This window comes from Gopherus flavomarginatus, chromosome 3 (assembly GCF_025201925.1).
Source record: "Gopherus flavomarginatus isolate rGopFla2 chromosome 3, rGopFla2.mat.asm, whole genome shotgun sequence".
NCBI classification, from domain to species: domain Eukaryota; kingdom Metazoa; phylum Chordata; order Testudines; family Testudinidae; genus Gopherus; species Gopherus flavomarginatus.
Window position 1 is genome coordinate 26,239,812 of NC_066619.1, and position 16,310 is coordinate 26,256,121.

General features: G+C 40.2%; 1 protein-coding gene across 1 annotated transcript in view; it reads right to left on the bottom strand.

Moving 5' to 3' along the window:
• Window positions 1-16,262, bottom strand: part of LMBRD2 (LMBR1 domain containing 2) — a 41,264-nt gene extending 25,002 nt beyond the window's left edge. The window contains exons 1-7 of the mRNA XM_050943789.1: window positions 16,007-16,262; window positions 10,906-11,127; window positions 10,257-10,357; window positions 5,141-5,236; window positions 3,974-4,141; window positions 2,963-3,173; window positions 727-801 (exon numbers count right to left, since the gene is read on the bottom strand). Of these exons, the coding sequence (XP_050799746.1) occupies window positions 727-801; window positions 2,963-3,173; window positions 3,974-4,141; window positions 5,141-5,236; window positions 10,257-10,357; window positions 10,906-11,079 (825 nt within the window). The 5' untranslated portion in view covers window positions 11,080-11,127; window positions 16,007-16,262. The remainder of the gene's footprint in view (window positions 1-726; window positions 802-2,962; window positions 3,174-3,973; window positions 4,142-5,140; window positions 5,237-10,256; window positions 10,358-10,905; window positions 11,128-16,006) is intronic.
• Window positions 16,263-16,310: the final 48 nt, after the last annotated feature.

Sequence of the window (16,310 nt, forward strand, 5' to 3'; positions counted from 1 at the left end):
AAAGAATAGCCTATCTACATTTATAGAATAGAGGGAGGAACCCTTTCAGAAGTGGTGTGCTGAGTCTTCATTTATTCACTCTAATTTAAGGTTTTGTGTGCCAGTCATACATTTTAATGTTTTTAGAAAGTCTCTTTCTTTCAGTCTATAATATATAACTAAACTATTGTTGTATGTAAAGTAAAATATTTAAGAAGATTCATTTAAAATTAAATTAAAATGCAGAGCCCCTCCTTAACGGTGCCAGGACCCGGGCAGTGTGAGTGCCACTGAAAATCAGCTCGCATGCCACACATTTCCTACCACTTATATATACACACCATACTACACTCTGTGCAATGACATCTGCGGTTGACTCTCAAACAAGAAATGATAAATTATAACTCAAGTGTTAGGTCAGTAGATCATCAAGATAAAAATCTTTTTTAAAAGTTAAATTACGTTAAAAAATACTGTGTGCTTTTTTCCGTATTCTAGAAAAAAAGTCCTAATACTATAAACAGAATCCCAATTTAATCATTTCACATTTCATAACATTATTTCATCAAGCTTTTAAGAATAACAGCTTTCAAAAGATTTTTATTTATTGAAACAAAATAAACCACAAGAAAAGAAATTCTAACATTGGATGAGAGTCTTAAAGGGGCTAAAAGGTCAGGTTTTGATATGTTCAGGAACTTACCAAAAAGAGCAAGAATCTCTAATATGGTAGAATTCATTAATTACCTTTTTCAATATTGTATCAACACATTTTCTCAGAGGGTGATTATACTTGATACTCTCATTCACTTTACGGACTTCCTGTTTAAAAACAAACAAACAAACAAACAAACAAAAACACGACCCACAAACGTTACATGTCATTTCAGTGTATGAAGTGGCTTAAAGCTCTTAAGTGGAAATCTTATGTGACCCACTAGAGGTCCTTGCCAATCCAAATGATTCTTTAAAAATTTTGAAACTTCTTACCAATGAATGTTGCTGAGCTTTATTACGCAATCAACAATATAAAATAATTTCACAATATTCCCTATAGTATAGGAAAGTAAATAAAAAATAAAAAACTCTTGGCATCAAATAGACCTACAAACGCTAGAGAGTGTGAGAGAGTGAAAGTGTGTGTGAGAGAGAGAGAGCGCGCACACACACACACAAAGAAACTGATGGTCTGTTTTTAAGCAGGCATGTTGAGGGGAAAATGCTTTTGTTTTAATTTGGGGATGGGAAATAAGTTTTATTCTTGCCTGATTTTGTCATATATTGTTGGTATGTGATTCAATGTGAGAGGGTTATAAGGCATGCAAAATAAGTCAGGGTGCACTGCTAGTGGCTTTAGATATTTGTTGTGGTGACTCACGTGGGAAGTAAACTTGGAAGTGGCAGAAAGTGACTCATCCCAGGTTCCTTCAGAGAATCCCCTTGCTGCCATTAAGGATTTTCTGAATACCGTGTAATCCCTATGCCTAGGTATTGCCCTCATCTCTGGTTGCCACATTTCAGAGAACGTTTGACAAGCATCAATAATAGCTGAGTATATGGAAGATGCTGCCTATCACACAGGCAAGTTTTGTCACAGCTGTTTCCAGCCAAGAACTCAGTGATGCACCAGTCTTGGACAGGTCAAAGAGATGGGAGAACCAGATATCTTCCTACATCCTATTGGAAATGCATGAGATAACTATTTTATGAGAGTTTATTCAAGGATCTGGGTGTTTTCTGTGCTCCTACAGGAAAACTGAAATCTACAGTTCTTCGGGTGTATCAGTGATAAGTTTATCTGGAGATCTATAGTTGAATTCTTTGAGCTGGTGTCAGCACTGCCTGAGGTCACAGGTATTACTGCCCTTAAGAATTTCACCTATGTCAAGGAATGTATATCATATGAATCTCAGATTTCCTAGGGATAGTGCATTCACTTTCAGAATAAGTTCATAAAATTTCAAACCTTAAAATCATGACAAGCTTTCAGATACTAGACATTTTAGCACTGGTTTTGCTTTCTAGAACGAATGATACTCTGCATGTTGTAATTCTTGTGGGTTGCAGATACTGGACCTCAAAATCTGTCAGCAATCACTCCAGCCAGGAGTGCTTTTTAGGTCACAGACTATGACTGAATATAGGAAGTTCTAAAAGCTCCGGGAGTGTAATTTTCAGTTCATAAATCTGCAAAATTGTCAGTATCTCTGTCACCAAAACATCCCCAGAATAAGGAGATGACGTTTCTGCTGCCATTTTACCATATCCCATACATAGGAAGGAGTTACCATTACCATACAAATCCCCACAAGTGTTGAAAGCATAATTTTATGGTATGGGCACTAGAACAGGACAGTAAATACTAGTTGTTGAATTTGTTTGATTCACACTTTGTTCCTAACAGAAGATATGATTCTATTGCCAATGGCAAATCATAGGAATGAATAATAATGGTAGCGCATTTCTCAGGAGAATCTCTTTGGAAAACAAATATACCTTCTGTTCACTCATCAAAAAGAAGTATAAATAGAACCAAGAAACAGATCCTGAATCTCTTATTACAAGACAGATTTTTAAGAACGAAAGTTTTTTAAGTAGTGCACAGAAGTGTTAACAGTGTAAGCTGCATGAGCATTACTGGGGTCTGTGCACTTAATCTTCACGCATGCACCCTTATTGCTCAGCATTGCTCCAAGAGTCAACACTTGACAATTGCTGTTCTCATTGCCAATATATCATATCAAATTACCACCATGTAGCAGTTTGTAAGCTCTTCAGAGCAGATACTGTTTTTACTTCTGATTTTATACAATACCTAGCACCCCAACTGGGATCTCTGGGCAGTTAAATAATTTCATGACAGTTGCTTTTGAAAGCAGGCTCATGTTACTTAAAATGTTCCTTCTTTTGAGGAAGTGGAATTGAAGATGAGTAATTAAACTCTCACCACTTTATACTTCTTAATTAAAATTAGCTTGTTTACCTCCATAATATCCTCTAAGTTCTCCTCTGCATCTGCTTTTTCAGTCATCAGTTTGGCAACCTTGAAATAAGTCTTCATAAGAAGGTACCCCCTTTTTGCTCCATTCCAGTGAGAACGTGGAATTTCCACCAAACCATACCCCAACAACAACACAAGAAGGAAAAGACCCCAGGTGTTGGCAGCTGCTATCCCAATTGTCTGAAGCTGGTTCCTAAAACAGAATAGTGACCTCCAGTAAGTAATTACGTTTTCACAGACACAGAAAAAGCCACCAAAAAACCTCTGCCTTCAAGGAGCAACGCGAGTGCTGTTCACCAGGAGCACCCATACAGAGTGCTGACAGGCAGACTATGCTGGGAAAAACAACATACAAGAGCCACCTTTTTCCTGCCTCTGAAGCTTAAGGGGTGGGGGCATGCAGGGGGGGAAAAATAAATCAGAAAACCCAGCAGCAAACCTGCTGGAGCAATAGACTACCACATCAGAGATGACGATAGAGGTTTATATTAATTTGTACTATTTTCCATATATTCAAGTGTCTTTTTTAATGCTAGCAAGTTTATTTGTAAATACTACATTGCAGGATTTGAAAAAAACATTTATTGAATGAAGTCTTCCATTTCAAAGTTAACTGCAAATAAAGACCCAGATCAAAAATTTAAGTGTAATCCCAGAAATGTTTAAACAGACAATACTACCACAAGCCTTTCTAATGACAGTCTTCCTAAAAATACCTGACCAATGAAAGTTTTTCCAGAAATGCCATCTGAAAAGCAAGTGCTAGAGAGAAAATATTGGAAATCAGACTAAATCATATACAAATTACACACACACACATTTTTCCTGAAAAATCAGTAGAAAAGGTAATATATATTCAGGGAAAGTCTAGAGCAAAATCAGAATTCTAGGTTAGATTAGTACTGCCCAACTTCTCCATTGCAGGGATATTGTGAGAAATACAAAAGCATTTTAAAGAACAAAGACAAATACTTACAATAGTACTACTCTTACCATTGTAGACTGATATTTGGATTTACAGCCACGTATATTAAAAATGCTCCAAAAATCAGCAAGTAAGTGCCATAATAGATTGCATTCTCAATCAATGCAGTTTTAATCTTTCCAGTAATGGAGAACCCTCCTGATCTAGCATATGACTGCATGAAAGGTAACAGTATCCTAGAACCAAACAAAAACACATTAATGATGTAAGATTTCTCCATCTTACCTTATTTGCCAATTTTCACTTGCAGAGTTCTCCTAGCAAAACCTGTTACCTATTACATTTGTGTTCTCTTTAGATACATCTAGTTGACAGTAAACCTTGAAATAACTTGTGTTTAGATTAACATTTATAGACAGCTTTAGTATGACGAACCACCACTTATGAGAGAAGTACAGGGTTTGCTCCTCTGGGTCATCGTTTCACATTAATACACTACCCAATGTACCTAAAACAAGGCATATACATATTGTTTTCCCTTTAAACATATTTGTTGCAGCTACTGCAGGCATGTGCCTTCTCTTATGTAGCTTTCAAATTCCCCAAGTCCTTTCTATAGCCTTTCATAATGATGAAATGTCAGATTTGTTCTTTACACACATTTCTTGGAAGAATTCACCCTAAAAAAAAGAGAACACTGCTGAACAGAGAGACCTTGTAACATTTTGCTCTTGGGCAGTAATGGTTTTGTCGGTTTGCTGTTTTGTTCTGTGCTAAGATTCTCTCTCTGACTCAGAATATTAGATATAGTTTGTGGAGCTTGCTCCCCCAAGAGTATACAGAAGCAACAACAGCAGAGAATGAAAGACCATTTTTATTAGCATCAGAATGGCCAATGTAAGGAACATTCAGTTTGCTAAACAAAAACTCTTTCATTTTGGACTTAATACAAGACAAATATACTTAACTACGTTTTACTAGCAGTGCTTTAGTTTTTAAATTGGCTATATTCCTCATTAAATCCCCGTCAGTTAATGGGAGTTAAACATGTTTAAATGCTTTATTGAAACTACAGTTGTAAGGTATTTGATTTCAAAACAATTTTCTTTTGCCAGACCATCAGATGTCAATGTAAAAATCTTTCAGAACGAAATCTTAAAAGGTATTGTAAATACTAGTAATTTTTATTTTCACAATATATATTGTTCTCTTTGCCATCTGTTTGCCTCACTTACCAGGTTAAGAACTGTGATGTCCAGTATACTACACGCCAGAAGATTGGCATAATTCCATCAGGGATATAACTCCATGGTTTCGAGCACCTATGTTTTCTGTAAAAAAAGGTCAGAGAGCCACATGTTAATTGTAAAATCTAAATATCATAATATTAATCACTTCTATCCAGAAACTATTTTCAGTCTTGCCACTGAAGAATACTGTTTTAATTAAATGTTTTCGCATGACTAACATGTTTCGTAAGAGATTTAGTTTATAGCCCACTTTAAAATTATACTGATAAATACTGGCACCACAAACAGTACATATCTGGACAGGACAATTTCTCTTAAGGAAAAAAAAAAAAAAAAAAAAAAGGGTAGTCCCGACTGGCATTCTATCAGAGACTCACCAGAAGTCAACTAGTAAGGCAATTTTTTTGGTCATGTTCAGTAAAATATAGTCGTATTTGTCTTACATAGAATGTTTCTTTTTCAGAGAACAAGATCTTAGGGGGAAAAAAGAGCCAACATGAAAAAAAGTAAATGGTTGTTTTCCCTTCTATGTATTACATAATTATTTCTGGGGGGTGGGATTTTCAAAAACACCTAAAGGAGTAGGTGTCTAACTCCCATTAACTTTAAATGGAAGCTGGGTGCATAACTTCCTTAGAAGCTTTGGAAAACTCTACCCAGAGCAGTTAGTAATAACAGTGCAGTTACCTATTTCTATTATAACTCAGTTTGAGAGTCACTCATCTTTATAAAAACAAAAAACAAAAAAAAACAAAAAAATCCCACCCTTTCACTCAATGGGCTGACACTTTCCAAATCTAGTCTTTGCCTGAGAAAGCTGGAAAGTTTGAGCAAAACCACCCAAGCTGCTGAGTACAAGGAGTGTGAAAAAAATGCTTCTAATCACCAACACATTTCTTACAGAATAACTTTATCTGCTTGTGTATCAAAGCAGTAGGAACGGAAGGGATAAGAAAGTTACTGTTTGACAGAGAGAGCAGTTATTGAGAAAGTATCAGAGAGGTAGCCATGTTAGTCTGGATCGGTAAAAGCAGCAAAGAATCCTGTGGCACTTTACAGACTAACAGACGTTTTGGAGCATGAGCTTTCGTGGGTGAATACCCACTTTGTCAGATGCACCTTTCGTGGGTGAATACCCACTTTGTCAGATGCATGTAGTGGAAATTTCCAGGGGCAGGTATATATATGCAAGCAAGCTAGAGATAATGAGGCTAGTTCAATCAGGGAGGATGAGGCCCTGTTCTAGCAGTTGAGGTGTGAAAACCAAGGGAGGAGAAACTGATTCTGTAGTTGGCAAGCCATTCACAGTCTTTGTTTAATCCTGAGCTGATGGTGTCAAATTTGCAGATGAACTGGAGCTCAGCAGTTTCTCTTTGAAGTCTGGTCGTGAAGTTTTTTTGCTGCAGGATGACCACCTTAAGGTCTGCTATAGTGTGGCCAGGGAGGTTGAAGTGTTCTCCTACAAAAACCTCATCCCCTCTGATTGAACTAACTTCATTATCTCTAGCTTGCTTGCATATATATACCTGCCCCTGGAAATTTCCACTACGTACATCTGACGAAGTGGGTATTCACCCACGAAAGCTCATGCTCCAAAAGTCTATAAGGTGCCACAGGATTCTTTGCTGCTTTTACAGTTATTGAAAAGTGTTTTGGAGTGTTTCAGTGAACAGTTAGTTTTGATTTGCCAGTTATGAACAATTTGCACATGTAGAGTAGTTTAATCAGAGATATTTTGAATGATCTGCCAATGTCTCAAACTAAGGAAGGCTGCATGACCAACATGATTGCAGACTAAAAAAAAAAAAAAAAAAAAAAAGTTATATTTAGTTAATGTCTGTGCAAAAACAAAGAATTTGAAGGAAAGCTAACCGAAGACTCAAAAAGTAAAAGCAAAGTATATCTGAAGCAGGAAGCCTACTAAACAACCAGTGGGGCCACTGGACAATTGAGATGCTAAAAGGAACACTAAATGAAGATAAGGCCATTGAGGAGAAACCAAATGAGTTCTTTGCATTGATCTTCATGGCTGAGAATAAGAGGGAGATTCCCAAACCCGAGCCATTCTTTTCAGGTGACAAATCTGAGGAGCTATCCCAGATTGAGGTATCGTTAGTGGAGCTTTTGTAACAAATTGATAAATTAAACAGTAATACGTCACCAAGACCAGATGGTATTCACCCAAGAGTTCTGAAGGAACTCAAATGTGAAATTGCAGCTACTAACCACAGTATGTAACTTATCATTTAAATCAGCTTCTGTACCAGATGACTCGAGGATAGTTAATGTGATGCCAATTTTTAAAGACAGTTCCATAGGTGATCCTGGCAATTACAGGCCAGTAAGCTTAACTTCAGTACCAGACAAATTGGCTGAAACTATAGTAACAGAATTATCAGACATACAGATGAACATGATTTGTTGGGGGAAGAGTCAACAGGTTTTCTGTAAAGAGAAATCATGCCTCACCAACCTAATAGAATTTCTTGAGGGAGTCAACAAGCATGTGGAGAAGGGTGATCCAGTGGATATAGTATGCTTAGATTTTCAGAAAGCCTTTGACAAGATCCCTACCAAAGGCTCTCATGCAAAGTAAGATGTCATGGGATAAGAGGGAAGGTCCTCTCATGGATTGGTAACTGGTTAAAAGATAGTAAACAAAGAGTAGGAAAAAACGGTCCATTTTCAGAATGGAGAGAGGTAAATAGTGGTGTCTCCCAGGGGACTATACTGGGACCAGTACTATTCAATATATTCAGAAATTATCTGGAAAAAGGGGCAAACAGTAGGTGGCCAGAATTTGCAGAGGATATCAAACTACTTAAGATAGTTAAGCCCAATGCTGACTGAAAACAGTTCCAAAAGGATCTCACAAAACTAAGTGACTGGGCAACAAAATGGCAGATGAAATTCAATGTTGATAAATGCAAAGTAATGCACACTGGAAAACATAATCCCAAGTATACATATAAAATTATGGAGTCCAAATTAGCTGTTACCACTCACGAAAGAGATCTTGGAGTCACTGACATCCACTCAATGTGCAGCGGCAGTCAAAAATGTTAACAGAATGTTGGGAATCATTAGGAAAGGGAGAGAGAAGACAACAGAAATCATCATATTGCCTCTATATAAATCCATAGTATGCCCACATCTGGAATACTGCTTGCAGATATGGTTGCCTCATCTCAAAAAAGATATATTGGAATTGGAAAAGATACAGGAAAGGGCAACAAAAATGATTAGGGGTAGGGAACAGCTTCCATATGAGGAGAATTTAATAAGACTTGGACTTTTCAGATTGGAAAAGAGACAACTAAGGGGGGGGAATATGATTGAGGTCTATAAAACCATGACTAGTGTGGAGAAATAAGGAAGTGTTATTTACTCCTCCTCGTAACACAAGAACTAGAGGTCACCAAATGAAATTAAATAGGAAGTGGCAGGCTTAAAAAAACAAAACAAACAGAAGTATTTCTCCACACAACGCACAGTCAACCTGTGGAACTCTTTGCCAGAAGATGTTGTGAGAGCAAAGACTATAACAGGGCTCAAAAAATAACTAGATAAGTTCATGGAGGTTAGATCCATCCAGGGCTTTTAGCCAGGATGGGCAGGGATGTAAAACCATGCTGTAAAGCAGGGGTAGGCAACCTCTGGCACGCGTGCCAAAGGTGGCACGCAAGCTGATTTTCAGTGCCACTCACACTGCCCGGGCAGTCCAGGGGGCTCTGCATTTTAATTTAATCTTAAATGAAGCTTCTTAAACATTTTAAAAACCTTATTTACTTTACATACAAGAATAGTTTAGTTATATATTATAGACTTATAGAAAGAGACCTTCTAAAATGTTCAAATGTATTACCGGCACGTGAAACCTTAAATTAGAGTGAATAAATGAAGACACGACACACCGCTTCTGAAAGGTTGCCAACCCCTGCTCTAAAGTGTCCCTAGTCTCTGTTTGCCAGGAGCTGGGAATGGATGACAAGGGATGGATCATTTGATGATTATCTGTCCTGTTCATTCCATCTGAAGCACCTGCCACTGGCCACTGTCAGAACACAGGATATGGGACTATATGGACCACTGGTCTGACCCAGTATGGCCGTTCTTATGTACAGTGTACTACAGTAAAAAGATGTGATAGTGGTTTATTTAAAGTTGTAGAAGAGATTGTAGGATAATGCATTATTTGAGAAATAGAAAGTCTTAAATTTTAAGACTGTTGAGCAATGCATACCCATCAAGGGGAAAAAGAGCTGTGCATGCCACTTTAATGCTGGTATTTCCTGACTTTTTGGTGTTAAACAACCTTAATATTCTCCACTTTGGGGTGATGAAATAATAAAAATTTTGCACATACACATCAATTTGCATCCCAGAATCTCAGAACAGCTTACTGACAATTAACTAAGCCTCAGGTCTCTGTGAGACAAGTAAGAGTATTACATTATTTTTTCAAACATGGATATAACACACAAAGGTTAAGAAATTTGTTTATGGTCAAATGGGGAAAAGCCAGAAAGATTTGGATTTTATGATTTCAGTGCTCCAATTATCACACTACAACTCAGCCATGTGAGTGTGATTTCTTCTCTGCCAGCAGACAGATATAGAGCACCTGTCATAACTTTTGAGTTTGAAATTTACAGAGTTTTACAGTCTTGGAGATAACTAACACATATACAAAGGAAAGACTGTGTCTCTGAAGCACACTCTTATGGTCAAAAACTGTAATAAACATTAGGTCTGTGGGATAAAGGAAGAAATTCACAAAAGCGCCTCTCTTGGCATATTCAAATTCTTTCTAAAAACCTCAGTTCTCTTGTCTTGCCTATGACAAAGTAGAGGAAGAAAGATAACAAAATTTAAAACAATTAAAAATAAACAAAAATAGAAGCACTGAGATCTGCAGCTACCTCATAGGCAAGGAAGGAGAAACGTGACAAACAGCTTTCAATCACCATGTCATGTTCAATTTAGAGTGCACTCTCGCCAGCACAGGTACCAGGTCTTTATTTGCACATTTCTGCTTACTTAAAAAGTATGCTAATGCTTTTAATATTTTGATGCAGAAAAATAATATTGTTCTTAGTACCTTGGAGCAGAACTAGGGTAAGATCCATTGATGATTATGTTGCTGCTGCTGCTTTCTGGCGGGCTGGAGTTAACAGCAAGTTTGCATCGATTGTATATAGTCTAGAAGACAATGAAATAATCATGTAAACAACTATTAGAACAAGGTGAAATAGTTAGTGAAGAAAAACAAGAATAGGGATACAAATCAAATTTGGCACCAAAGTTCGATGCTAATGTTTCCATGGCTTTTCACCTTTAATTCTATTAAGGCAGGTTTTAAAAAAAAAAAAAATCTCTACAGTATTTGCATCCCAGCACTTAACTAGTGCATAAAAGAATGAGATTGAAACCGATGAAAAACTGACTAGAAAAAACAGAGTGAAATGAATTAGTTCATAGTTCAAGCTGACAGAAATACTGAAAGTAACAGCATAAATAGCGAATTTTAAAATTCACTTATTTTTAAGTATGATTTTTAACTTGACAGAGCTAACAGCACATTTTATTCAGTTTTACAATTCTTAAAAGATCCCTTTTAAAGTCAAAATTTTGTCTTAGAGATATTTTCTACCGATTTACACAACTGTATTCTTAGTGTGTAGTGTATTTTGTGATTTTTTTGTATAGAGCAATAACGTACTAAGCTTTACAAAAATGGAAAATCTTACCGTACTAACATCCAGAGGCAATATAAATACTATAAGAAAGCAGAGATACCAAGCCAGCAGTGTTGCTATGATCACAAGTCTATGTTGTTTCTTGAAGTCTCCATACCGATGAAGTATGAATAAAGCCAGAAAAAAGACAAATATTATCTCGATACCCAAAGCTGCTCCACTCATTATTATATATTCACTCTAACCAGCCAATGCAGCTCACTTGGATCATAACTGTAAGACAAAACACACATTTCATTACATTAAAATAGAGGTCCTCAAACTGTTGGGCATGCCCCCTGAGGGGACAGTGGAGGGGCCAGCCAGCCCCCACAGGGGGAGGGAAGGAGCACCACCTAGCCCCGCTCCACTCCCAGCTCTGCTTCGGCCCTGCCCTCAACCTAGGCCCTGGCTCCATTCCTGGCCCCTTTAACCTATTTCGCGCCGTGCCCCTGCCCTAAGCTGTGGCCCTGCTCCTGGCTCCAGGGAGGAGGGGGAGCGTGGACAATGGTAAGAGAGGATGCAACCCGGAAACATCTGGAGGCCACTGCATTAAAACCTCTGGAAGATACCTATGAAATAAATGAGCACTGAATGCTCAAAATGTGTTTCTGTGGAAGCTTACTGATACACACTTTTAAGTTTACATATGAACAGCTAACACAGAATCATAGAATAGCAGGGTTGGAAGGGACCTCAGGAGTTCATCTAGTCCAACCCCCTGCTCAAAGCAGGACCCAACCTCAGACAGATTTTAACCCCAGTTCCCTAAATGGCCCCCTCAAGGACTGAACTCACAACCCTAGGTTTATCAGGCCAATGCTCAAACCACTGAGCTTTCCCTCCCCCCAGATGAATCATCTGACATTCAGAAGGGTCCTGTTTTTCACCTAATTTTCTGTATAGTTTTACTGAGGCAGGTGACCAAGTCACCTGTCCAAAAAATTACATGGTGAGTCAACGGCACAATTGGTATCGGACACTAAGATCCACCTGGCTCACAGTTCTTTACTATAATCACAAGACAACACACTGTCCCACAGTTCTGTTAGCAAAAAATAATGCATTCCTCCAGTCACATTTTGTAATATATTTATAAGGCTCCCCCCTCCTCTACCTTCATGGTCTCAAGTACTTGATATCAGATAGCATGAGTGACAACCTCCTGTTCACTGGATGAACATATAGCCCTAACTTTTCAATACCATCAACAGCAGTAACAATCCAATACGAAGTTCTTCTCTTATTTCTAACAGTAAAACATACTATTTTACCATTATTTATTTCTACCATAAGAAACTAAATAGCTTGAACAAAGAAATAAAGATTTGCTAATATACCAATTTAATTTTCAGCAAGATATTGAGAATTGTATTTAATTAATGATATATACCTTGATTGCATATTTAGTTATTTACTAGAGAGACAAGGTGGGTGGGGTAATATCTTTTATTGGACCAACTTTTGTTGATGAGAGAGAAGTTTTCGAGCTTACACAAAGCTCTTCTTCAGGTTGGTACAGGTCTCGTACTTTTGAAAGCCCTCTTTGTCATGAGGCATTAATGTATTCCTGATGGAGAGAGACTTCTTTTGAAGTTTAACTTTCTGATATGTAAAGTAATTTTCCTGGTGGCAGTAACTTTAATTTGCAGATTAAATGAGCTTTCAGGTCTTAGTGACTTTCATCTTATTCTAAGTTTTACAAGGGTAAGGTGGTGATAAGAGACTAATCTACGATTCCTACCAGAGGTGGTGTTGGATTTCCACCTTAATCTCAACGCCCCACCCAAGGGCGTTACTTTATGGTCACAAATTCATCACAGTTTCGGCTCATCACAAGCACACCATTTTATGGGGACTCAGTAGACCAAGTTCTTCCAATCCTGCTCTAAGGGCTTGTCTACACCACACATCTTTTAGCGACAAGACTGTTTCGACACAGCCTTGTCACTAAAAGTCAGTGTGTGTAAACGCTCTTTGTCAGTACTTCCAGCCCCATAAGCGGCGTTAGCTTTGTTAGCAGGAAAGCGCTCCTGCCAACAAAACTGTGTTCACACTGCCACTCGGCAAAACTTTTGTCTTGTCTTTTGTGTGCAGGGTGTGTGTGTGCAGTTTAAGTACCTGTGAAAGACAAAAGTTTTGTCAACAACTTCGCATTGTAGACATACCCTAAGAATTAGGGCCCTCCATGATCATCAGAGTCCTCTCCATTTGCTGAATCAAGAAGGCGGCCCTGAGCCAGTTTAAACAAGGCTATTTATCCAAAAATCCTTTCTTTGTCTGTTGGTCCTGCTAGTGAAGGCAGGGGGCTGGACTCAATGACCTTTCAGGGTCCCTTCCAGTTCTATGAGATAGGTATAACTACTATATGCGTGCCTCTCCAGCCCATTAGCATCCTTCCTGCCAGAGAACATACATATAAAGCTACAACAACACATTGTACACAGTGGTGAGCTGGAACCAGTTCGCAAGGACCGGTTGTTAAATTGAGAAGCCGGTGTAGAACCGGTTGCTAAAGGGGTGGCCTGGCTTCCCCCAGGGGGCAATTTAAAGGGCCTGGGGCTCCCAGCAGGGGCTGGAGCCCCAGGCCCTTTAAATTGCCACCAGAGTCCCACTGCTGGAGCCCTGAGGTAGGGCTGCGGGGCTCTGAGGGCTATTTAAAAAGTCCAGGGCTCCCGCTGCTTCTACCGCCCCAGCCCTTTAAATAGCCTAGAGACCCACTACTACTGTGGTGGTAGAAGCAGGGGAGCCACAGGCCCTTTAAATAGCCCCCAGAGCCCAGGGGTAGCACGGGGCTCCAGGGACTATTTAAAGGGCCGAGACTCCAGCTGCCTCTGCCACCCCGGTCCTTTAAACAGCCGCCAGAGCCCCCCTGCTTCCCCAGGGCTCCGACAACTATTTAAAGGGCTAGGGTGGTAGAAGCAGGGGAGCTGCTGCTGTTACCCCAGTGGGGGATGGGGGAGAAGAAACTTGCGAGTTCTGAGGGAGGCAGTTAGGGGCAGGACATGGATTGGGGGCGGATGGGTGGGGGGTAGGATACAGGCATGTGGAGCTTGTACTGTACTCACCATGCAGTTCCCTACCAGCTCTTCAGCGGCACTTCGGCGGTGGGGGTCTTCACTCCCTCCAGGTGAAGGATCTGCCGCCAAAATGCGGATGAAAACCTGGAGCGAGTGAAGACAACCCCTCCCACCTACCCACCCCCGGTGCCGCCGTGGACCAGTAGGGAACCAGTTCTTAGGATTTTGGGAACTCATCACTGAATGTACATCAAATGTATTAACCCTAATTCAATAAGATTTAACTAAATTCAATAAAATTTAACTTAAGTCCACAAGGTTTGTTGGGGTATTACAGGATATTGTCAGTCTGTCACAGGATCTACCAATTAATTATAAACTACAGGAAAGAATAATTGCACATTAGTCTGAGAAACTTTTTTTTTAAATCCTCAAAGAGTTCAAATCTTAATGTCTGAATCAAGTTAAAAAGTAAATAAAAAACCACAATCTATTTCCTTATTGCATACTGCTTTATTTCCACAAAGGCAAACAAATAGTAAATCTTTATACGTGGGAATCAGACAGATGGGAAATAGGAAGAGCTTCTTTACCCTTCCACATAAAATTAATGGTTTGGAGGGATAAGTTGGTAATGATTTGCACAAGATTACAGCTGTTATCTTATTGTGCAATGAGATTTAACATGAACTGGACAGAGCCAACAGTTCCACATAGTTCTGTTATTTTATAAGTTTATTTAATTTTTCTACATAAATCAAATCAGCCATTATAAAATAAATCCAGGATGCAATTGATCTGGCTGGATACAATTTGACATCTGGGAGAGAAATTGCCAAAAAATATTCAAATCGCAGTCATTTCCCTCTTCACCACCAATATTAAAACATAGCGTTAGGTCAAACATGATGACAAATTGCATTACTAAAATGAAAATCTCATATGAAACTCCACAAAAGGTTTTATTATGAAGGTTTTAGTAAGAACCTTGCACAAAGTCTGAATGGATGCTATTAACGATCCAATTAAAACAATCAGGTGGAGTAGTTGAGCTCTACAAAGGTGCTTTAGAACTGCTTCTGAAAAAGCAGAAAAGACTTTCAAAGGGAAACAGGACAAATCCTTTTGTCAACATGGTGCCAGACTTCCTGAACCACAAACCCTCACTTTCTTGCCTGTGTTTCCCCACAGAAATATTGTTAAAGCAAAATTCTGAAGATTTTATAAATAATTAGCTATATAAAATATGCTAAACTTGACTAGTCAAGTAGCTTGGAGAAGTAACTTAGTAATTTGTAATATGACTAGCACAATAACTCTCTCTCTTCGGAACTGAGAAGTTGACAGTAAAGCAGAAAAGAATCTGACTGTAAGCTCCTTGGGGCAGGGATCTATTTGTCTTTAAGCATCTAACACACTTCAGGGTATACAAATAATAAATATGTTATTCAGCAGTTGTGGGTCTTGGAAAGATAGGGAAAATTGGTCAAGGACAGCAGCATAAACACTTATTTCTTACCTCCCCAAAACTCTCCAAACCTATTTTGAGAGCAGGCACAGCTCAGCTTTTAAGGTCCCATCTGAAGGGTATTATTATTCAGGGTGCCAGACATTCTGAACTTTATAGGTGTGTCTTCCTTTCTGAACTCACTTTGTTTGTGGGGCCTGACATGGAAAACGGGCCTGTCGTCTGAGCCCACATATCACCGGGGGGGGGGCAAGATATCGCCGTTTCCCAGCAGCCCCCATACACCCCCCTCACCGCTCCCCTGTATCCCCCAAGACCACTCCCCCTCTACGCTTGTACCCCCCCTCACCGCCCCCGAGTATCCCCCAAGGCCACTCCCCCTACCGCCGTGCCGCCCCCGTACCCGCCTCACCACCCCCATGTACCCAAGGCCCCTCGCCGTGCCGCCCCCGTACCCGCCTCACCGCCCCCCACTATCATGCTCCCCTGTCCCCTGCGACACAAAACCGGCCCCTCTCTCCCAAGGCCGCCCCGCACCCCCGCCAATGGCTACTCTCTGGCCACAGCGGGGGGAAGGGGGCAGCTGCGGGGAGCGATCCCTCAGCCAAGCCACCCGCGGACTCACCTGGGGCTGAGCCACTCTCTCAGCACCGGGGCCCCCGCCAGACTCTGTCCGTCTCCATCCTCCCCCGGCTGCGGCTGCTGCCCCGGGCGCCTGGCTCAGCGACCGACGGCCCAGGTCCGAAGCGCGGTTTCAAACTGCGCCACAGCAACCGGCGACAGTTCCCGTGGGGCCCGGCTCCCTCCGTGTCACCGCGACTGGGGCAGCCGGTTCCCCAGCTGCTGACATTTCCCTTTGGCCAATCGCTCGCCGTCCAACAGCGTCATCGACCGACGCCCAGCCGGGCCGCACGGGCTGCTGGGTAGGC